The sequence below is a fragment of the Dermochelys coriacea genome, chromosome 14 (genome assembly GCF_009764565.3).
Source record: "Dermochelys coriacea isolate rDerCor1 chromosome 14, rDerCor1.pri.v4, whole genome shotgun sequence".
NCBI classification, from domain to species: domain Eukaryota; kingdom Metazoa; phylum Chordata; order Testudines; family Dermochelyidae; genus Dermochelys; species Dermochelys coriacea.
Window position 1 is genome coordinate 14,324,734 of NC_050081.1, and position 22,531 is coordinate 14,347,264.

The 22,531-nt window shown below is 53.2% G+C and overlaps 1 protein-coding gene across 4 annotated transcripts in view; it reads left to right on the plus strand.

The window, feature by feature from the left end:
* RAB37 (RAB37, member RAS oncogene family) overlaps positions 1-22,325 on the plus strand; it is a 56,974-nt gene extending 34,649 nt beyond the window's left edge. The window contains exons 1-9 of one of the 4 annotated variants that reach the window (XM_043496431.1): positions 2,645-2,807; positions 7,941-8,051; positions 11,969-12,010; positions 12,706-12,772; positions 12,921-12,973; positions 14,245-14,310; positions 15,205-15,261; positions 16,542-16,618; positions 17,937-22,325. In XM_043496431.1, coding sequence (XP_043352366.1) covers positions 2,703-2,807; positions 7,941-8,051; positions 11,969-12,010; positions 12,706-12,772; positions 12,921-12,973; positions 14,245-14,310; positions 15,205-15,261; positions 16,542-16,618; positions 17,937-18,042 — 684 coding nt within the window. In that variant the 5' untranslated portion in view covers positions 2,645-2,702 and the 3' untranslated portion in view covers positions 18,043-22,325. Of the gene's footprint in view, positions 1-2,644; positions 2,831-7,940; positions 8,052-11,968; positions 12,011-12,705; positions 12,773-12,920; positions 12,974-14,244; positions 14,311-15,204; positions 15,262-16,541; positions 16,619-17,936 lie in introns of those variants that run through there. The other 3 variants (XM_043496433.1, XM_043496432.1, XM_038372115.2) reach the window with 3 other exon arrangements.
* The last annotated feature ends 206 nt before the right edge of the window (positions 22,326-22,531 follow it).

Below are 22,531 nucleotides of genomic sequence, written 5' to 3' on the forward strand. Positions count from 1 at the left end.
TCCGGGCAGGGGACCGGGTTCTGTTCTGGCAGGAGGCTGGGTCGGCACCGCTGGGTCCGGTCCGGGCAGGGGACCGGGTTCTGTTCTGGCTGGAGGCTGGGTCGGCACCGCTGGGTCCGGTCCGGGCAGGGGACCGGGTTCTGTTCTGGCTGGAGGCTGGGTCGGCACCGCTGGGTCCGGTCCGGGCAGGGGACCGGGTTCTGTTGTGGCTGGAGGCTGGGGTGGCACCGCTGGGTCCGGTCCGGGCAGGGGACCGGGTTCTGTTGTGGCTGGAGGCTGGGGTGGCACCGCTGGGTCCGGTCCGGGCAGGGGACCGGGTTCTGTTGTGGCTGGAGGCTGGGTCGGCACCGCTGGGTCCGGTCCGGGCAGGGGACCGGGTTCTGTTGTGGCTGGAGGCTGGGTCGGCACCGCTGGGTCCGGTCCGGGCAGGGGACCGGGTTCTGTTCTGGCTGGAGGCTGGGTCGGCACCGCTGGGTCGGTCCGGGCAGGGGACCGGGTTCTGTTGTGGCTGGAGGCTGGGTCGGCACCGCTGGGTCCGGGCAGGGGACCGGGTTCTGTTCTGGCTGGAGGCTGGGTCGGCACCGCTGGGTCCGGTCCGGGCAGGGGACCGGGTTCTGTTGTGGCTGGAGGCTGGGGTGGCACCGCTGGGTCCGGTCCGGGCAGGGGACCGGGTTCTGTTCTGGCTGGAGGCTGGGTGGCACCGCTGGGTCCGGTCCGGGCAGGGGACCGGGTTCTGTTCTGGCTGGAGGCTGGGGTGGCACCGCTGGGTCCGGTCCGGGCAGGGGACCGGGTTCTGTTCTCGCTGGAGGCTGGGGTGGCACCGCTGGGTCCGGTCCGGGCAGGGGACCGGGTTCTGTTGTGGCTGGAGGCTGGGTCGGCACCGCTGGGTCCGGTCCGGGCAGGGGACCGGGTTCTGTTGTGGCTGGAGGCTGGGGTGGCACCGCTGGGTCCGGTCCGGGCAGGGGACCGGGTTCTGTTGTGGCTGGAGGCTGGGGTGGCACCGCTGGGTCCGGTCCGGGCAGGGGACCGGGTTCTGTTGTGGCTGGAGGCTGGGTCGGCACCGCTGGGTCCGGTCCGGGCAGGGGACCGGGTTCTGTTCTGGCTGGAGGCTGGGGTGGCACCGCTGGGTCCGGTCCGGGCAGGGGACCGGGTTCTGTTGTGGCTGGAGGCTGGGTCGGCACCGCTGGGTCCGGTCCGGGCAGGGGACCGGGTTCTGTTGTGGCTGGAGGCTGGGGTGGCACCGCTGGGTCCGGTCCGGGCAGGGGACCGGGTTCTGTTGTGGCTGGAGGCTGGGTCGGCACCGCTGGGTCCGGTCCGGGCAGGGGACCGGGTTCTGTTCTGGCTGGAGGCTGGGGTGGCACCGCTGGGTCCGGTCCGGGCAGGGGACCGGGTTCTGTTGTGGCTGGAGGCTGGGTCGGCACCGCTGGGTCCGGTCCGGGCAGGGGACCGGGTTCTGTTGTGGCTGGAGGCTGGGGTGGCACCGCTGGGTCCGGTCCGGGCAGGGGACCGGGTTCTGTTCTGGCTGGAGGCTGGGTCGGCACCGCTGGGTCCGGTCCGGGCAGGGGACCGGGTTCTGTTCTGGCTGGAGGCTGGGTCGGCACCGCTGGGTCCGGTCCGGGCAGGGGACCGGGTTCTGTTGTGGCTGGAGGCTGGGTCGGCACCGCTGGGTCCGGTCCGGGCAGGGGACCGGGTTCTGTTCTGGCTGGAGGCTGGGGTGGCACCGCTGGGTCCGGTCCGGGCAGGGGACCGGGTTCTGTTCTGGCTGGAGGCTGGGGTGGCACCGCTGGGTCCGGTCCGGGCAGGGGACCGGGTTCTGTTCTGGCTGGAGGCTGGGGTGGCACCGCTGGGTCCGGTCCGGGCAGGGGACCGGGTTCTGTTGTGGCTGGAGGCTGGGTCGGCACCGCTGGGTCCGGTCCGGGCAGGGGACCGGGTTCTGTTGTGGCTGGAGGCTGGGGTGGCACCGCTGGGTCCGGTCCGGGCAGGGGACCGGGTTCTGTTGTGGCTGGAGGCTGGGGTGGCACCGCTGGGTCCGGTCCGGGCAGGGGACCGGGTTCTGTTCTGGCTGGAGGCTGGGTCGGCACCGCTGGGTCCGGTCCGGGCAGGGGACCGGGTTCTGTTCTGGCTGGAGGCTGGGGTGGCACCGCTGGGTCCGGTCCGGGCAGGGGACCGGGTTCTGTTCTGGCTGGAGGCTGGGGTGGCACCGCTGGGTCCGGTCCGGGCAGGGGACCGGGTTCTGTTGTGGCTGGAGGCTGGGGTGGCACCGCTGGGTCCGGTCCGGGCAGGGGACCGGGTTCTGTTCTGGCTGGAGGCTGGGGTGGCACCGCTGGGTCCGGTCCGGGCAGGGGACCGGGTTCTGTTCTGGCTGGAGGCTGGGTCGGCACCGCTGGGTCCGGTCCGGGCACGGGCTGGGAGAGGGAAGCGGCGCGGTCCGGGGAAGGGGGCGCTGGGGTTCGGTTCGGTTCGGTTCGGCCCTTGGATCGCGCAGCGAGGTTCGGTTCCGCGCAGCCCGCAGAGCAACGGCCGGGCCCGGCTGCCGCTGACTGGTGCGGGAGGCCGCGGGGCTCGCTCGGGTTCGGTTTGGTCCGGTCCCCGGCACGGAGCGCAGCAAGGGGGCGGGCCGCGGGGAGGAGGAGCAGCGGGGCGGGCGCTGCCGAGCCTCTCCTAGTTCCTACTCGCCGCCCGGGCTGCGGGCTCCTGGGACCATGAGTGGCCGGGCGGGGTCCGCGGCTCCTGCCCAGAACGGGTGGCCCGCGGCGGTCCGGGAGCGGTCCCTGTCGCTCACGCAGGGCTACGATCTCGCCTGCAAGGTGGGAGCCTGCCCCGGCGGCGGGTGGGGAGCTCCCCCCGGGCGCGGGGCGGAGGGGGCAGCGGGGGAGCCGCCCCGGGGGCCGGGAGGGGTCGGTGCAGCGCAGCGCGGCGGCGGGGGCGCGTTGCTCCCCCGGGGTCCCCTGGCGTTGCTCAGCCCCAGCGCTGGCCGTCCCCCCCCCCCCCGCCCCGACGCGCTGCCAGCTGCCGCGGAGCCTGGGCTGGCGGGGGGAGCCTCTCCCGCGATGGCCCCGCTCGTGTGGGGCCGGTTTTCTTCCCCTTCTGCCGCGCTCGCTGCTGCACGCCCCGGGTCCCGCTCACACGATGCGAGCCGCGCTCGGGAGAAGCGAGCGGTTTTGCGGGCGGCGTGTTGAGAGCATCTCCGCGGCGGCGACAGTTCGCGAAGGGGCCAGTGGGGCAGGGCGGGGGAGAGACGTGCTGGGGTGCAGGTTCGCGCCCCGCCCCCGGCCTGTCCGACGCGCCCTGGGTCTCGGGGATCCCCTCCGAAGCTCAGGGTGGGGGTGGCTGCGTGTGCAGAGCCCAGGGGGACGGTGCCCTCCCCTGCGCTCCCCGCAGGCTGGTGCTGGCCTAGCCCGGGGGCTGCGTCCAGCGGTTCCCACCCCTTGCAGCAGCCCTTGCCGGGGCGGATACGTTCCCGTGACCGGGAGAGGGAAGCTGATCCAAAGCCCCTGTTGGCCGGGTCACAGCCCGAGTAGGTGGGAACCAACCCCAAGGGTCTTGGCTTCCTGTCTGACAAGGGCGGGGGGCCCATGGGACTTCACCAGGCAAAGGGAGCAGGGGTGCCATGGAGGCCCCCACCCAAGAGTGCACAGTGCAGGGGTGGTTGGCAGCTGTCAGTTCTGTCTTTTTGCCAGCTTCCCCATTCTCTCTGTCCCCACCGTCAGCTGCCAGATGTCATCAGGCACCATCGCTGGATGGGCACAGGACCCAGTCAGCCACATGGCAACGGTTCCCAGCAGAGGTATCTGCTACCAGCCATAAAAGTGGTCCCCCCCAAATTGGATGTGATCATCGGTAGGAAGTTCTAATGATCCACCTCTAAAATTGTCACTGTACAGAGGAGAGGCCAGGCCCCAGCACATGGGAATGTGTGAGCTGGACTTGATCCAGACCCAGCCTGGGACCAGCAGAATAGATGCTCGCTGTGCTCCTTGAGCCTGCAGCTGAGAAGGGTGCTTATCAATCTTAGTACAGGGAGATGTGTGCAGCGCTTCGCTTCCCTTCCCTTTTTGGGTCTCGCTGTGCTCAGAGTTCTGCATTTGCATCCGGAGCTGTGAACACAGGGAGAAACATCTCCTCATGGGGCTTGCTTTGCTCACTCCCCGCTGCAATACCTATCTTACACGGCTCCCGCTCCCCAAGGACCCACAGTCTTTGAGGTATTTAGCCTCACAACACCGCCAGGAGGCAGGGCAGGGTTGTTGCACCCTCATTGTATGGCTGGAGGAACTGAGGCACAGAGAGGCAAAGTGAATTGCCCAAGCTCACACAGGAAGTCTGTGCCAGAGCAGGGAATTGAATCAGGGGAGGGGGAGGGACACTTCTGAGCCCGCCCTAGCACCCTGGCCGTTCTTCCACTCTGCCGAGCAGCTTGTTTTGCCCCTGCCTGCGATTGCTGCGAGAGTTCGTTCTGCTTTGCTTTGGTTATTCAGAAAAATGGCATTTGGTCCCATTTTTTTTCTTGGCCACTTCCTTCTTTTCTTTTCTTTTTTAATGCTCGCACCTTCCTCCTGCTCCTTTCTCTCTGATTCTTTTGATGGACTTATAGGGGGGAGATGGGTTTTTTTCTTTTTTCCCCAAAAGCAACCTGGAAACTTTACCTTGAGCGAGCTAGAGTCAGGATAGAGTGCTGCTCCCAAAGCTTGCCTCTGTTCAGGTGGGTCTGCAGCAAAGGATTTGGCAACATCAGTCAAGGTGAATTTGCCTGCAGAAGGGTCATTTGGGGGCTCAGAATCTTTTGCAGTACAGTTTATTTGCCGGCCCAACAAGAATGATCCCATTCCCCATCTTTCCTCCAGGACAGACCCCTTGTCTGCATGTCTGGACAGGGACAGCTAGAATGTCAGGGCCTGACTTGCAGAAGCACAGAGCACCTGCACCTCCCATTGACTTCTGCAGAGGGTACAGGGGCTCATCTCCGCTGACAGGCAGGACCCTAGACCAGTGGCTCTCAAACTTTCTTACTGGTGACCCCTTTCATATCGCAAGCCTCCGAGTGTGCCCTCTTTATAAATTAAAACCACTTTTTTATATATTTAACACCATTATAAAGGCTGGAGGCAAAGCGGGATTTGGAGTGGAGGCTGATAGCTCGTGACCCCCCATGTAATAACCTCAAAACCCTGTGAGGGGTCCCAACCCCCAGTTTGAGAACCCCTGCCTTAGACTATTTCATTCTCTGCAGGTCACTTGCTGCAGTCCCTGCTTCGTGTTCTGTTTTTAACAGGGGATGGGGGCTGCCCATGTGCCTGATGAATTATCACCCAGTGAGGGCTAGGAAATTGCTGTTATCGCAGAGCAGGCAGGAGGGGATCACACCTTCTGGGCGGCTGAGTACTTGTTAATAATGCACAGTGTTTCTCCTGGCAAGGGTGCCGCCTCGCCCTCCCTGGTGTAAAAATGGATGTGGAGGTGCCAATGAAGCCAAGCTGCTGTTTGCTTAGGAGGAGTGGATGCTGAGCTGTGTGTTTGTTTTGGTATCTGGTGTGGGTGAGGTGATTGGAGCAAGGCGGAGAGTCCTGGGGCTGTCAGAGTTTGTTCAAGGAAACAAGGCGGGCGTGGTAAGATTTTTGTTTTATTGGACCAGCTTCCGTTGGTGAGAGAGGCAATTTTGAGTTTACCCAGAGCTCTGGGAAAGGTTCTCAGAGTGTCACAAAAAGAAAAGGAGTACTTGTGGCACCTTAGAGACTAACAAATTTATTTGAGCATAAGCTTTCGTGAGCTACAGCTCACTTCTTCGGATGCATGTGTCACAGGTACATACGAGGTGGAACAGATTGTTCAGTGTAAGTAGTTAACACATATTTCAAGGGACCATTCAAAGGGAAGTGGCCTGTTAACACCCAGCCAGCCATGGGGGGTGAAGGAAGGGGGAAGAAGTCAGCTGGGGAGGGGGTTGTTAGTGGGTTATGGATTGTTGTAATAAGCCATAAATCCAGTGTTCCTGGTCAGTCCATGAGTTTTAGTGCCTTGCAAAGTTATGAATTTAAGCTCCCACGCTTGTCTTTTTAAAGTGTGGTGTAGGTTTCCCTTGAGGATGAAGACTGAGAGGTCAGATACAGAGTGATTGCTTGGTAAAAAGTGTTCATCCACAGGTGACAGGGTGTTTGTCTTTTCTTGTTTTCCTGTGTGAGTTCATTTGAGAGCGTAGTGATTGTCTGGTTTCGCCCACATAGTAGTTACTGTGCATTTAGTGCACTGGATGAGGTACACCACATGTTGTGATAGGCAGGTGTAGGATCCATGGATCTTGAAAGGTGAGTTGTGAGAGGTGTTATCATTGGAGCAGTGGAGATATGGCTGCAGGTTTTGCATCTGTTGTTCTCGCAGGGTCTGGCACCACTTTGAGTTGGTGAGTCCTGGTCTATGGGGAGCTTGCTTCTGATGATGAGCTTGGAGAGGTTGGGGAGTGGATTGTAGGCCAGAAGTGGGGGTTCAGGAAAGATTTCTTTCAGGATGGAGTCCCCATCAAGTATGGGTTGTATTTGTTTGATGTTGTTCTGTATGAGTTCCGGTGTGTGGTGGTAGGTGTGGTGACAACTATGGGTGTGTAGTTGGAGGGGGGTTTATTTCTCTATTGAAGCAGATTCTTTCAGGGTATTTGGTTGGCCTGTTCCATGATGTGATCTACTGCTCTGATGCAGCGTCCATGTTTGGTGAAGGTGGATTGAGTGTGTTAAGATGTATATCCTGGATTTTCTCCTTGGATCTGAACAAAGGGGACAACAGAAAGAATGAGCCATTTCTTGAGATAGGCCTGAGGTCTTTGTCCGTCTACCTGTGATTGCAGGGAGAAACCTGACGCTGGTATCTGGAGAACTGACTGGAGGGGGATAGTGCCATGGTGTGTCCCATTCTCTAGGAAGAGATCTATGGGGTATTTGTAGATAGAACGTGTCTAGTTACAAAGAGTGCCAGCAGCACGGTGCTCCTGGCCTAGCGCCATTCCAAAGCATTAGTAGAAGCAGCAATTAAATGATTTGTTCATATAGAGGGGAAACTCATTTAGCCATTCCCTGCTAGATAATGGGGTCATAGTCAGACTCTCTAGCAGTGACATCCCTCCTGTAATGACTTCCACCGCTACTAGTGCTCTCTCCCCCTCTTAGAACATAGAATATCAGGGTTGGAAGGGATCTCAGGAGATCTAGTCCAACCCCCTGCTCAAAGCAGGACCAATCCCCAATTTTTGCCCCAGATCCCTAAATGGCCCCCTCAAGGATTGAACTCACAACCCTGGGTTTAGCAGGCCAATGCTCAAACCACAGAGCTATCCCGCCCCCTTCTTTCTTTCTTTCTTTCTTTCTTTTCTTATATTTTGCCCATTGGAAGTTCCATGGAGTCAGGTAACATGTGCTCTCATGGTTGAGTGCTGTGGGACCAAAGAGAAGAGAAGGAAACTCTGGGGTGGTGAGATGCCTGCCCGTATCTTGGCTCTGAACATATGAGCTGTTCCTGGATCTGAGTGTATTAGAGACCACCACAGAAGCATGGAGGGAAGAAAGTTAAATTTCTAGGACTTGCCTGCAGCTACAGGAGCATTTCCCAGTCTGGGAAGCAGCTGACACTGCGGGGAAACATTGCCACCAGCTGGGGAGACCCTGTTTTAAGGGAAGCTGTATCTGAGACCTACACTATAGGGCAGTGTCGCTTTGTGTGGGTTCAAATCTGTGTTTGAAAGAGAAAGGGAGCTGGGAGAGGAAAGGAAGCTAATGGCTCTGACAAGCTCCAGGAATAAAAAGAAACACCCCAGGCTGCCCCTGACTGTGTCACCCACCACCCCAATCAGTACTCCTCCTCAACAGGGCTGCACTGCCCTCAACCCTGGTTCTGCCCTCACCCCGAATCACACTCTCCCCCAGCACTATTAATGAGTTTTTGCACCCGTGTTGTAGGTGATGCTGCTTGGAGATTCGGGTGTGGGGAAAACCTGCTTCCTGCTCCAGTTCAAAGATGGGGCCTTCCTCTCTGGGACCTTCATAGCTACCGTCGGCATAGACTTCCGGGTGAGACCGCTGCAGCTTTCTGCGCTAGGGAGAGAGCCTCTTGTTACAGCTCAGGGGATGAGCGTGAAACACCCCCTCTGCCCCCATTCAGATAATCATTGAATGGAATAGTATTCAGTTAAACTGCCCGTGTGTCTTCGATTGCAGGAGCTGTTGCCTGAAGAAAAGGGGCGAGTAGCACTGAGGAGGGGCCCTCTCTCTTTGCCCAGTTCCTGGCTAAGCAGAGAGTATTATGTGAATGGCTGATGTGATCCACACGCAGCTGGGGCTGGAGCCAGTAGCGCTGCTGCAGCTTTGGAGAGTATCTATCTCTCCAGTCTAGTGTATTCAGAGTAGTGTAGTGTGTAGGCCCTGAAAGTACATTAGAATAAGGGAAGAGGAAGTTTCAGACCCAGGTTTTGCTGTCCTGACATGGGCTTTTTTCTCATTATCTTATATTTCCAGCCCTCCATTTACACTTAGGGCCTGATTCTTCTCTCACTTTTCCTGGGGCGAATTGGGAGGTAGTCCACTGAATTAAGCCATGTTCCACAGAGATCGGGGTCTGGCTCTTTGAATGGAGGATACGTTCTCCCAAAGGATGGATTGTAGATGATGTCGGCGTGGATGGGCGTGCCTGCATGGATGCCGGAGGTTTATCATTATTGAAGGGTGAACTTCAGAGGTTTGAGCCAGATAAACGCCCAAACGTCTGGGCTCTTATTCCACCGTTCTGTGAACATTTGAAGCCTGCACAACTGAGCTGGACTCTAGCAATGAGAGGCTTCCTGGGGAGGAGGAGGAGGATTACCATTATTGATTTGTATGACCACAGTGCCTCTGAGGCTCAGCCTGGCCCAGCACTGCATTGTGGCACTTTACAAACATGGAACAAAAAGATGATCTGTGCCCCACGATGCTTACTGATCATCCTTGTTGGCAAATGGGCCAGAAACCATCTGTTCTCCTGGAACCAGCATCTCTTGCTGTGGCTGTGCAAGGCAGAGGGGCGCAAAACTGAAGCCAGGGTTTCAGAGCGTTACCTTTACTCTTCCAGCCCTCAAATGAGCTTCAGCTTCGGTGTGATGAAAGGCTCCATCTGGTTCCTGTTTTACCCAGACTAGTTCACCAAGCCCTGTCTGTAATGCAGGTGTATGCAACTGATTATTAATGCAGGGTTGTGCCTGCGGCATTCCCAGTGCCCAGAGACTCAGATCTGTGTGTACTGGGATGCAGATACGTGACCGTGTGATGCTGCGGAGGGTGGTTTGTGTCAAGGGAGAGTGCAGGTGTGTATGAAATGAAGGTACGTTCTTGATGTCGGTGACTTGACATTTTAACCTCAGGGCTTTCTATATTGCCCATGGTAGCTCTGTCCTGAATTGTTGATACAGCACCATAGGGTTACGTGGTGCTTTACTACACATACAAAGATGGAGAGGCAGATTCTGTCCCCTGCCTCAGCCCCTATGAGCTGCTTTGTTTTGACCCCCAGAGCAGCCCAGAAACTAATGCCACCTTTGACTCCATTCCTGTGGATTGGGCCTTATTTTATTATTATTGTTTATCATTTGTATAACCATAATATCTAAGAGCCCCATATGGCCCAGGACCCCCTGTACTAGGTGCTGTTAAACACAGAACATAAAGACAGTCTGTACCCCAAGGAGCGTCCAATCTAAGTGTAAGACGAGAGACAACAGATGGCTACAGACAGATGGGACTGTACAAATGAACCATGAAACTCCAGATTGGTTAGCATGGTGGGCAGTTGTCTCTGCACACCAAGAAATGAACCGTTGCTTTCTGTGGTGCTTCTCCTGGGCATGCAGCACGGTCTCTGCTCCAAAGTTAAAAGCAACATTGAGACAAGAACAACAGGAGGAGACCCTATTCCTGTCTCTGTGCGTGGTTGGGCTGGGCGAGAGCATGCATGCGGTGTTGTGTATTCTTGCACTGTTGTAATTGCGCTCCATGCACTGCCCTGAGGCCTCAGCCAGATGCAAGCTCCCTGTTATTGAATGGAGAGCTTTACCTGGGCCTCTCTGTTTTGCATCGTGTCATTATTATGGTGACAAGTGTTCAAGGCTAGTGTGCTCGTATTAATTACAGACGACCTGCTGCATTTAACCTGTTCATTGGATGCCTTTTTAATGCCCCCCCACCGCTGAGTTCCACCAGATTTGTCATCTGCAGCCAGGGGAAGGTTTGGCAGCAGCATCCCACATTGGCACACTTTCTCCTTACCCATTCAGGGTCTGGCACCACTCTGTAAATATCCACTGTCAAGAGGTGCCCAATCAAAGCAACCAGAGTATCCAGGGCATTCATTAGGAGGGCAGCCAGCCAACCAGAGAATGCACTGGCAAGTGACACCCAGCCGACCAATCATAACAACTGGAGTAAAAAGAGTATCCATTGAGAAGAAACATCCACCCAGCCAATCAAAACGAGGTGAGTATCAAGGGCCCGGACAACTATTAGCAGTATGAAAACATCCCGAGCAAGCTTGTTTGCACACAGAGGTAAAAGTCTGAGTAGGTGGAGCTTGGGACTGGATTTAATGGTACTTGCTGCTTCTCTAATATGTAGCTGGTTGAGGTTTGCAGGATTTTTACTCCTCTCTGTTATTGCCACCAAATGAACCCCTTAGCTGGACAGGGCTGTGCTAAATTCTCTCCCAGATTGAGGCTGCACTGAATTTTCCCATTGATCTCTGCCTGTGTTTCTCAAGTGACTGCCTTTGTTTGTTATGTGGGGCAATTTCAGAAATATGTGTCACTCATGTGTTAGGTCCAATCCTGCAAAGTGCAAAGCACCTTCTTCAACTCCCACGGATGTCAGCAGGAAGCGCAGGCAGTCAGTACCTCGCAGGTTTCAGCCCATCTGTTAGCACCTCTGGCTGCCAAATAGGCCCAGAGGCTCTGAGATAAAAGCAAACCAGCCAGACTGTAAAAAGAAAAGGAGTACTTGTGGCACCTTAGAGACTAACAAATTTATTAGAGCATAAGCTTTCGTGAGCTACAGCTGGGTGTTTCAAGTTCTGTGACAGGCTGAATTTCAGATCAGTGGAGGAGAGAGAATGTTGCAGCTTGGTGTAAAGTGCCCTGCAGGGCAGGCTCTCTGGAAATACTGGTAACAACCACCTCCTGTTGGTTTCTTGGTCCAAGCTCTGAACAGGGGTTCAGGAGAGATGTTCTGTTAGATGCCTTCGTTCCATACATTATTATTTCTCGATATCTCTGTTTTTCTGCTTCTAATGCAATCTGTCTAAGCTATGGTACTTCGAGGGTGCCATGACCATGATGTGTGAGCAGGAATGGTGTCCCTAGCCTCTGTTTGCCAGAAGCTGGGAATGAGCAACGGGATGGATCACTTGGTGATTACCTCTGTTCATTCCCTCTGGGGCACCTGGCATTGGCCACTGTTGGAAGACAGGATATTAGGTTAGGTTGACCTTTGGTCTGACCCAGTAGAGCCGTTCTTATGTTCACTAGCTCCCAATCTCTCCAGATGGACGTTTAAATTCTAGGAAAATGCATCCTTGAGGGATACCCAAGCTGGAAGCTTTCTCCACAGCTGCCAGTTTGAATGTTTTCAGTGGGCTCACACCATGAATATGAGCTGTTGAGTCAATTAATATCTATCTTTCTTAATATCCTGCCTTGCTATTTAGCTGACAGGAGAAGCTGCTGCAGAGAAAGGAGACAGACCTAGAAGAGAGTTACCTGTTACCTCCTTCTCTTTTTGTCTCCAGGCTCTGAATCCAGCATTGCATGCTCCTGCATCAATGGAGCTGGTCTATACTGAACCATGCCCATAGGGTTCAAGATGACTATGGTACCATGGAATGCAGTATGGGGAAGGTGCACCCCACAAAAGACCACACCTGGCTTTCCCACCATATTAAACCAGTGTGGTTTTGTTTTCTCTTACAGAATAAAGTCGTGGCAGTGGACGGTGTGAAAGTAAAATTGCAGGTGAGTCCAGTAATGGATCCTGATGCAGCATGTGCAGTTAATACTTTGTCTGAGGGTGTCTGTACAAATAGGCCATGGCTCAGTGGCTTTTATCTATTCTTTGCCATGTGTACACGCTCTCTAATAAGGTTTGGGGGAGGGGAAGGGAAGCCGATCTTTTCTCTCTCAGCTTAACTCTTGCAGTGACGGTGCACAGCCAGCCAGTGTTTGATAGCTATTAATATGGACATTTCTCAGGGAGAGGTGAGCCCTTGAGGGGCAAAGACTGTTCTGGGTGTGATGTATATTGTGCACATACAGCATATCATGTACCACAACACCTTTAAAAACATCCCTTCATAAAAAACAGGGACAAAGGCTTAGTTTTTACCAACCTTTCATGCTTTTCCCCCATATAACTTTGGCAACTCGCAGCCTGAAGTCTTTCTTGGGACCTCATATATAATTTAATCCAGAGCTCCGAATCTCTTTCAGACTTGTTTTTATAACCTGGAAATCCCCTCCTAGACAAAGAGTGTCATATACAAGCAGTGTGTCCCTGAGTGCTTCCAACCCTTGCACTGACTCTGAGGTCTTGGTTCTTTACCTTCTGTTATGCCCGGATCCCAATGCTCCTCTGGGATTGGAGAGCTGGGAATGAGACAGGTGGCAGTGGGGTTTCTCTCTTGGTTTTCATCGGGGCTGTCTCTTTGCAGATCTGGGACACAGCGGGGCAGGAGCGATTTCGTAGCGTGACCCACGCCTACTACAGAGATGCCCAGGGTAGGTTCTTAGGCAGGTTTGTGGTTTGCCCGATTTGGGGTCAGATGAGAACCAGAATCTGCAGACCTAGTGGAGCTGCTCTTGCCACTAATACCCAGGAACAGAATCTTCATTAAACCCCCGCTTTGTCTCTTTTCTTTTCTTCCAGCTTTGCTCCTCTTTTATGACATCACCAGCAAAATGTCCTTTGACAATATTCGGGTCAGTATGTATCCCCTTGGACCTCACTGACACAATCGTTAACTCCTAAACCCCCAGAGAGGGGCAGCAGAGTCTCCTCATTCTCAAAGCTCTGGCAGACGGATATTATGGGAGGGCCTTTCCCAATTCTTGGCAGCTAGCAATGCAGAACGGCCACTTCTCTGCTTGTTCAGTTTGCTCTGTGTTACGATGTGATGGGTGACTTTTGCCTTAGTCACAGCGGGCATAGGGGAATAGTTATACTCTGGGTCCAGAACCTGAAATACTGAATCCAATACTGCAGAAAGCTGAGCACCCTCGGCTCTCCTTGAAACCAGTGGGGCTTTCTTATCATGGGTTGTCAGCAAGAAATGAACTTGGGGCTTTTAGCACTGAAAGGAGAAACTCTGTTAGCTGGCAACTGTAGTAGACTATTATCCTCTCCAACCTATCACATTGGTGATGCAGCTGCATTGGATGGCGGTAACATGAGTTAAGTAAGATGGGTTTGGAAGAATTGTTCAGTGCTACAATGTATGGAAAGCCATGCACAGTCAACGGGCACCAAAGATAGCTGGCACCATACTAAATTAGGGACCCAAAGGGAGGCTGCCTCTGAATCCTGCCTCTTAGCAGACAGTGTCTTGAGGCACAGAACTGGGCGCAAGATGGTACAGGCTGGCAGACTCTACAGGACACTGAGGTGCAAGGACAAACCATTGACTAAGGTGCCCAGAGATGAGAGCTGGCTGGGAATTTTCCGATGAAACGTATTTTCCATCAGAAAATGGTCAAAACCAAAACTTTTCATGGAGAAACATCTGTTTGACACCACATTTGTTGAGAAGGTTTCTCAAGTCCTGGCTGGAATTGCTGGTGGCAAGGGTGAGAGAGACAATGCACCACCCCAGAACAGCAAATAGCCCCATGGTTCAGACACTCCCCAGGAATGTGGACGACCCAGGTTTTAGTCTCCACCCGAGCAGGGATATTTCTTTCTCTGTTTTGGTCCATGAAAAATGTTGAAAAGTCTGTTTCTTTCTACATCAAAACAAAAGCAGATTTCGAATCCTTCAATTTTTTCACCAGCCATTATTTGTGTGTCCCAGAGACCCTTGGGCATAAGTGCTCCAAAACTACATGGAAATAGCAGCCCATGTTCCACCCCTTTAATCTGGCTGTTGCTATGCAGAGGCCTTCCTGGCTCTCCCCACAGACTTATAGTTTTGTATAAACCTGCTTGTCTCCACTGTTCATCTTTAATACCACGTGACCCTCTTCCTCTCTTGTAGGCCTGGCTCACAGAGATACACGAATATGCCCAAAAGGATGTGGTCATTATGTTGTTAGGCAATAAGGTGAGTGTCGCTTCCTGGTGGGCTACTGAGGGATGTGCTCATGTACAGCTACTCTCCTTCTTTGTTTTGTGCTGTCTGCCCCCCACCTCATACCGAGGACGCCCCAAATCTGTACAGATGTGGCTCTGAGGCTCCCCCTCTTCATTCAGTGACACCATCTCATGGGGAGCTTTGCCTGCCCCATTTTGGAAGAACAAGATCTCCAGCCACTGCTGATCCATATCAGCTCTGACCATGCAGGGCAACATTTATGCTTCTCCATTTTCCAACTTCATCAGCCTGTGTGGCCTTGTCTGTTTTTCCTCAAACCCAAGGTACCAGACAGAAAACTCAGTCACTCCTTGAGTTGTCCAGTAGGCATGGAGGGAAGCTCAAGAAGCTATGATATCCCACAGACAGCAACACCATCAGGGCCCAAACCCTGGGTTCCACTGTTTCAGCGACCTACGGCGGATGTGACTTGCTGCCCCAAACCCAGAACTGGGCGCCATTTTAGATTCTGTAATTCCTTAACTTGGTTCTGTGATAACACTTAGCCTGTATAGAGCATTCTTCTTCTTCCAACCTTAATTTCCCTCCTAGGTCCCAGAGGGAGCCCGTGTCAGAGCTGGGAACAGAATCCATGAGCTCTGAGCTCCCATTGCTGTGCCCATGTCCCTCCCTGTGACATTTACCTGGGTTTGGAACTTTCCTAAGAGAACCTGGTGAGCGGTTTAAATGCTGCAAAATGACACTTGGGTGCGTCCATGCCCACTTCTGCCAGCAGAGGGAAGCCCAAGTCTGAGTCTTCAGCAAGTGAAGCCTAAGGCTCGGTAGCTCCGTGTCGGCCTGCTACTGCAAGGCTGATCTGTGAGTCTCTGTGCCACTCCCGTAACTATTTCCCTTTGTTTACAGGCTGATGTGAGCAGCGAGAGAGTCATCAGGATGGAGGATGGAGAGTCACTAGCCAGGGTGAGCCGCCCCAGGGTTTTGCAGGGTGTCTGTCATCCCTGAAGGTATCTGGCCCCTCCCTTCATCATCCTCAGTCCCATGTGGGCTATGATCTCCTTTGCTGTGCAGGACAGACCTAACTAGGCTACTCCCCGGGATCACAGAGCTGTTTCTCTGGGCCAATCATCCATCTATCACCTCAGTTCATCCAGCTCTTAAACCACTTTCAGATTTAGACGTACTCTGGGCCGTGCTTAATTTGTGCCAGGGCCTGGCAGCTCGGAGCCCTGGCACCTCTGGGCTTGCTGTATCAGTTATGAATGTAAAACAATTGCTGGAGGCCCGGCCTCTCTTTCATTACAAATTAAGCACTGACTCTGGGACTGTGTCTGGACTGAAGGGATGAAAGTGAGAGAGTAGGGGAGATGTAGGGGAGGAGGCTAGATGGGATGGGAGGGCAGGGAGAGTTTGGGCTATGAGATGCAGGAGGTTGAGGGCTGAAGATAGGGTGTGGGGATGCAATTGAACTGCAGTGTGAGGGAGGACCCTGGGGGGGCTGCATTGGTGGGAGTGGCGTTAAGGATTGGAGCAGTGTGCAGTACAAGGACGCACCTCTCAGCCTGTCAAGGTATGTGAGAGACCATTAATCTGTCTGCTCAGTGGGGTGGACAGAACAAGGAGCAATGGTCTCAAGTTGCAGTGTGGGAGGTCTACGTTGGATATTAGGAAACACTGTTTCACTAGGAGGGTGGTGAAGCACTGGAATGGGTTACATAAGGAGGTGGTGTAATCTCCATCCTTAGAAGTTTTTAAGGCCCGGCTTGACAAAGCCCTGGCTGGGATGATTTAGTTGGTTTTGGTCCTGCTTTGAGCAGGAGATTGGACTAGATGACCTCCTGAGGTCTCTTCCAACCCTAATATTCTATGATTCTACGATTCTTCTATGATACGGTCAAATGAGGCTCCACCAAAACATTAGCATCCTTCTCTCCAGATCCCCAGAGAGACCCTTGTTCCCCTCCCCCACAGAGGGCCTCTGTTCTGCTCTCCCCCTTCTGGAATCCTCAATCTTCCTTCAAACCAGGCCTCCCCGGAGTAACCAGCTGTGCAAGTGAATAGCGCCACCCCTGGTTGCTCTGCCTCCAGTTGCTGTTCCGTCTGGGGCCTCTTCAGGCCAAAGGCCCAGACCCAAGTAACCGGCTTGAATCCCCTGAGACTGGCTTTGCTGGTAGATCGGTGGAGCTAGAGGAAGTGGTAGTAACTGGCAGTGCAGTGGCTGATGGTGCTGTGCCCCCCTGCAGGAATACGGAGTGCCTTTCATGGAGACCAGCGCCAAGACGGGTATGAATGTGGAGCTGGCATTTCGGGCCATTGCCAAGTGAGTAACTGAGGGACTGAAAGGGCAGCTTCCCATGCCTGGGCTGCCTTCCCATACCAAGGGGCATTGATTTAACATGTGTGCACAGAGTTGGGAACATGTGCCTCTGGGGGAGGGAGATATCTTTGCCTTCAAAGGGAAAGTGTCATCTAGTGGTTAGAGCAGAGCTCTTGGGATCTACACACTCACTGTGTGGACAAGCTGCTTAACCTCCGATGGCTATAAAATTGCCCTATCTCAGAGTATTATTAAGCGTAACTCATTGATGTTTGTAAAGCATGCACACCTGGGCTGGTCAATGCGGGGGTCTGATGCTTTCCTTTGAAGCAGTTGGCATTTGCCCAGGGCAGGGACAGATTGCAGGTCTGCATGGGCTGCTGGTCCGCTCCAGTCCAGCACTTCCTATGGGCAAAGTCTATAATGCTCAGACGCTTTCCTCTAGAGTGGGATATAAAAGCATCAGAATCCCTGAGAGCTCTTGGACCAGAGCCTCAGCTGGTGTAAAGGGGCAGAGTTCCATTGACTTTGGCTGAGGAGCTGGTACCTTGTCTTCTTTGTCCCCAGACCTTGTTCTGCTCTCAGGCTGGGGAGCCAAGTTCTAGTCCAGAGTTACTTTTTGACAGTCAGGTCACAAGCCTGTGAATTGCCACCTAATGTCCCTGGGATGTGGGTCCAGTTTCCAGCGGCACTTCAGAAACCCTCACGGCTTTCCACCACCGACGTGCCAGCTGCAGCAGGGGCCAGGGCAAAGGGGCTGAAAGGGGGCTATGCTGCTGCTAGCAACTGATTCACAGAGGCACTGTTTCATTCCACCACGAAATAGAAAGATCAAAGGCTCCTTGAATGGTATCCCAGTGCTGCATGATGCAGGTCCATTGCCAGCAAGTGGGATTAACCCTGTGTTAGCACATCTGTCCCATCTGCAGCCCCCAGCCCTCCAAGCTACAACTCTTCGTAGGGTTTTGTTTCACCTTCCCCTGAATTCATGTTGTTTCCCGGCTGGAGCTCAGTATCTCCCCGTCAATGAGGCTCTTGGCCTCCTGAACACTGGCTAAGACTTGGCCAGATGTATCGGCTGGCAGAGAGAGCTGGAGTGGGCTGAGGTTGTTGCCCCCACGGCACATCCATTTCCTGCTGGGGGAAGTAGAACAGGGCCAGATCTGCTCAAGGAGCCAAGCCATGTGTTCCACCCTCTCATCACACCCCCTGGAAGAAAGGGAGGTGGAGAGTATCATGTCCACCTTTCTTAGGGATGCACAGCTGCTTTTTCTGGGCGAGGGGCGGCTGGTGCAATGTTTCACTGCTGTGCTTCTTTCAGAGAACTCAAGCAGCGAGCTGTGCAGCAGCCGGACGAGCCCAGGTTCCAGATTCAGGACTACATAGAGTCACAGAAGAAAAAAAACAGCTGCTGTTCCTTCATGTGAGAGAGGAGGATGGCAGGGCAGGAAGGAGGACTTGGGGCACAGGGGCCTGGTATACTGCAAGAGCAAGGCGGGGCTGGAAAGGAAACTGGTCAGAAGACCTCTATAAATATTTCTGGCCATAAATTGCAAATAGGAAAAAGGCAAACCTACCCTGAGAGGGGGCGGGGTATGCATGCGGGTGTGTGTGGATGTGCATGAGTGTGGGTGGCTGCGGGGAAGATACAACAGAAGCTAAATAAAAGCCAGTTCTGGGTTTCGCCTGACTAGCAAATCTTACAATGTGAGAGTCCAACCTTTGGGGAATCACTCCTGGCAGCACAGCCAAAGCCCGGCCTCTTGGGAATGGCTTGTGTCAGCTTCACATGCATAGCCAGGACTCGGCTGGTTCGGCCTTCAAACAAGCCAGGTTCCAGTTTCTATCCAGACTGGGCCAAGTCAATGTTGGCTGCATAGCCTGTGCCCCATTTTCAAGACGGGACCAAGTCATCCTCAGCAGCGTAGCCACGGTCCTGTACCTATCTGCATTGGGCCAGGTCAGCACTGCTGCACAGCCGGGGTCCCGCACCTTTCCAGTCCAGAGTCACCACCTTTCTGACCAGTTTCCATGGGACGTCTCTGCTCTGGAGTCTCACCAGGCTGAGGGGGCCAGGGCAGGAAGAACCGTTTCTCTCCCTCTTGCATTAGCAGGTGAAGTTTTCCTGCAGCGAATGAAATCAGCAGGAGTGTTCGCTAAAGGAAGAGGAATGGGAGACCTTTTCCCTGTGATAGCTGGTCCCTCCCCACTCTCCTCACCTCCTCCAGGCCCCTGCAGCTGGGCTGTCCCCTTTGCCCAACCTCTCCTGCTGCTGAGCATGTCCCAAGCAAAGGACTTGGGGTGCTAAGTGTTATTACAGTGCCTGCTATGTTGGAAGAAAGCTGCCGATCGCAGCGTTAGTGGAGAAAGAGGAGATCACTATCTATTTTTCTGACTCTAAAAAGAAATGTTTCAAATCTGCTCTTATTTATATTTATCTCAGGCTAAATTGCTATTTAATCTTTTACGAGAGGCCAAGTCCAGCATGCCATGGACATGCTCTGGATCCCACCCCCCTCCTGTTCTAAAGCATTGGCACCTGCACTGCTAAGGTGGGGGTGAGCATGGAGCCAGCATTGGCAGCCTGTGGCCACTTGCTGCAGAATCCACCCCCTGGCAGCCACCGGGACAGGGGAGATCTTATTCTCCCAGCTCATTCCATTGCACTCCGCAGGCCGCTCTCCTACAGATGGAGCTAGAAGCCGCGCCTCTTGCTGTTGAAATAAAACTGCTGAAAATTAAGGGCCTGATCCAAAGCCCACTGATGCCTTTGACAGTCTCCCTATTGATTTCACTGGGCTCTGGATCAGGCCCTAATTGCTGAGCGACTGGGTGTTTCATGCTCTCAAAGGCAACCCCCTGCTGCCTCTCTCCCAGAGTGTTCAAATACCCTTGATGCTGTGACACAAATTGGTCACAGCTGCAGAAGAGGCTTTGACCCTCTCTCCCTATTGCACCCCCTGTCAGCCTGGCTTTTGCAGCACATGTGGTGCCTTTGATTACGCAGCATTCTGAAGGCCCTGGGGCTCACCAGGGAAACACAGGGCAAATGAGTGATATGGGTCCTGCCTTAGGTTTGGTTTTCTTCAGGAGTGCTCAGGGAATTGATAACAGGGCACAGAGCCTTTGACCTCTAGGCCACCAGCTCAGCTACAATCTGAATTCTTACTGAAGCCCAGGGAAAGATTCTCTCTGGCTTGAGAGAGAGTCAGATGTAGTCCAAAGTCAGCAGCGCTGACAGTTACCACCGTCTGCTGGCTCTGGGAGTGGCCTGTGTGAAATGAGTCTCTGGCCGGTTCCTAAGAGACGGGTGTGCACAGCACAGAAATAACCCTTGCATTTGGCACCGAGTTGTTAGCAGAGCGGCCAAGCTCCAAATGGGCACGGAGAACAAGCTCCCCGTTTATACCCAGGCATATTGACAGGAGATAGTGGGAGAAGGCTCATCACTGCTGCCCATACAGGAGCAATTTTGTCAGTAGCTAGAGACCCTCTGTCTGCCAAGCTCTCGAGCCAGCTCTTCAACAGCTATTCTTTTTTAGAGTTTAGATTTCCCGACTGTGGCCCATTTGCGTCACCTTTACCATGATTTTACCATTTGTCTGGTTTCCATTTTCCTTTCTCTAGTGAAAGTTGCAAACCCCTGGTGACCCCAAACCCCGGGCCCCATTCAGCAAGGCACTGAAGCACACGCTTTACATGAGTCCCATTGACTTTGCTGAATTGGGACCCTAAGAGTGACGGCATTACTCTCTCTAGGTAACTGTCTTGTCTGTGTGTGCAGCACCTGTCTCATGCCTGTTGTATATAAGGGCATGGAATAATTACCAATTAGAGTTACTGGGCTAATATTTTTTTTTGTCCGTATGCTTAAAAAAACCAAAAAGGCCCTGTCCCTCTGGGCACTGGGACTTTTAAGGAAAGTCAATTTATTTGACTCCCTGACAGCAAAAGCTATGTCTACCCTACAGACTTCTGCCAGCATAGAAATATTGGGACGAGATGTGATCCCTGACCAGCATAGCTGTGCTGGCCAAGGTCTATAGTGTAGATGCAGTTATTCCAGCAAAACGGTGCTGTTACCCGTGTAGCTTGTTTCACTTGGGCGGTGTGGTTTCACTATACTGATACAAAGCACACCTTTGCTTGTAGAGGTGTGTCCACACTAGGAGCGCTTTGCTGGTATAGCATACCAGTATTCCTACACCGGTCACGCGCTCCCAGTGTAGACAAGGCCTAACTCACACTGAGGCCAACGGGACCCCTGGAGTGACAGAGGCGAGCAGGAATTGGCTCGAGTTGGTCACATTGGCTATTATGCTCTGTCAGATGAGAACAGACTTTTGCCGGAATAAATATTTCAGCAGCATGTAATTATTAGTATCATCTAGGGCAGTGTCCTGACGATGCTTAATAAGCCCATTGATGGGAGGATTGACTTAACACTGAAATGCTTTAACTAATAATTAAATGCTCCAAAGAGGCAGCACAAACATCATTTGTCAAACCAGTGCTGGAGTTAGCCTGTAGAACAGCACGATAGCGGCCTCAGGGAGATCTTTCATGACTGTGTCACTTGCTGATTTGCCCATTACTTGCGTGTTGTATTTTTTATTCCTGTGGTTGAATTTGGTCTGTCTTATGCACAGTTCTCCTCATCCAGTCAGTCAGAGCTTCACACTAGCTTGAGCAGTTTTCTGGATACAGGGCCCTGCTATTTGTTTCCCCTTGACTTGAAATCTCAGGAATGTTTTCTTCACAAGGTGCAAGTCCGTTGCCCGTCTCTGGCAAAGCATAGGGGGAGGTATTACCAATTTCACCCTCAGCTCTGCACCTGTGCCCCGCACTCAGCACAAGAAGGAAGACTCGTGGGGTTTTAAACTTGCACCAAGTCCTCATGTTAGTCTATGTAACATGTTGCTGGGCTGTCTGAAGAGGGAGTGCAGTATCTGGGAGCCTAATTCCTGGTCCAGATTAAGGCTTTGAATCAGAGCAGAGGCGATAACACAGGAGATTTATAAACTCCCACCTATGAATTTTGTTTGCATTTCCTTTTTGTCTATGTATATAATGCAAATCTTTCTTCCTGCCATTGTCTGGAATCAGATTAAACCCACTGTGTAAAGAACTGATGCCTCAGACACCTTGATCAGCAAACACTTTATATCGTGCTTGCCTATGAATTTTGTGGACTTGATCTTGACCCCTCCAAAATCAATGTGAGTTTTGCCACTGAGTTTAAAGGGAGCAGGAGCAGGCCCTACGTGTAAGTTTTAAAATCAACTGCCGAATTTATGCTTCATTTTACCCTTTCTTTAGCCCTGTTTCTACTGGCATCAATGTCAAAACTCCCATTCAGTTTGATGGGAACAGGATCAAGTCCTTTGTCAATAAAATCAAAGTCACCCTAGCATCCCATGTTATCACATTAGCCAGAAAGCAATGGCAGGAAAAAACCCGAAATACTTTTGTTGACTATCTTCTTGTTTACATAGTTCAAGTATATCTGCCAAGTCATGAATGCTATGGAATGACACTGTGCTGAACCATTCCACATGGGAATCTCTGATGTGGCAGGATCACACCCAGCAAGTCTATTTCCTGGCACATGTTCTTGAGCTTCTCTCTGTTATCAGGGCGATGTCTTTGTTGTTCATGGATTGTTGATTGCAAGTTTACAGAATTAAAGCTCAGTATTTTGGAGAGTAAATGTGTCTGCCTAATTCTTGGCATGAGCAATTTCCAGCTCAGATCTTTATAGAAGAGAGAGAGCGTTGCTGGGTGGGATCTGCATTGCAATATTTGCTGGGCATTAGAGAAGTAGGGTGTACAATGCAAGCCCCGGAATCTCTAGTGTGCGTTTGCCTAGCCCCCACGATTTCACTGCACATTTCGGAGTCCAAAGGTGATTGGGAA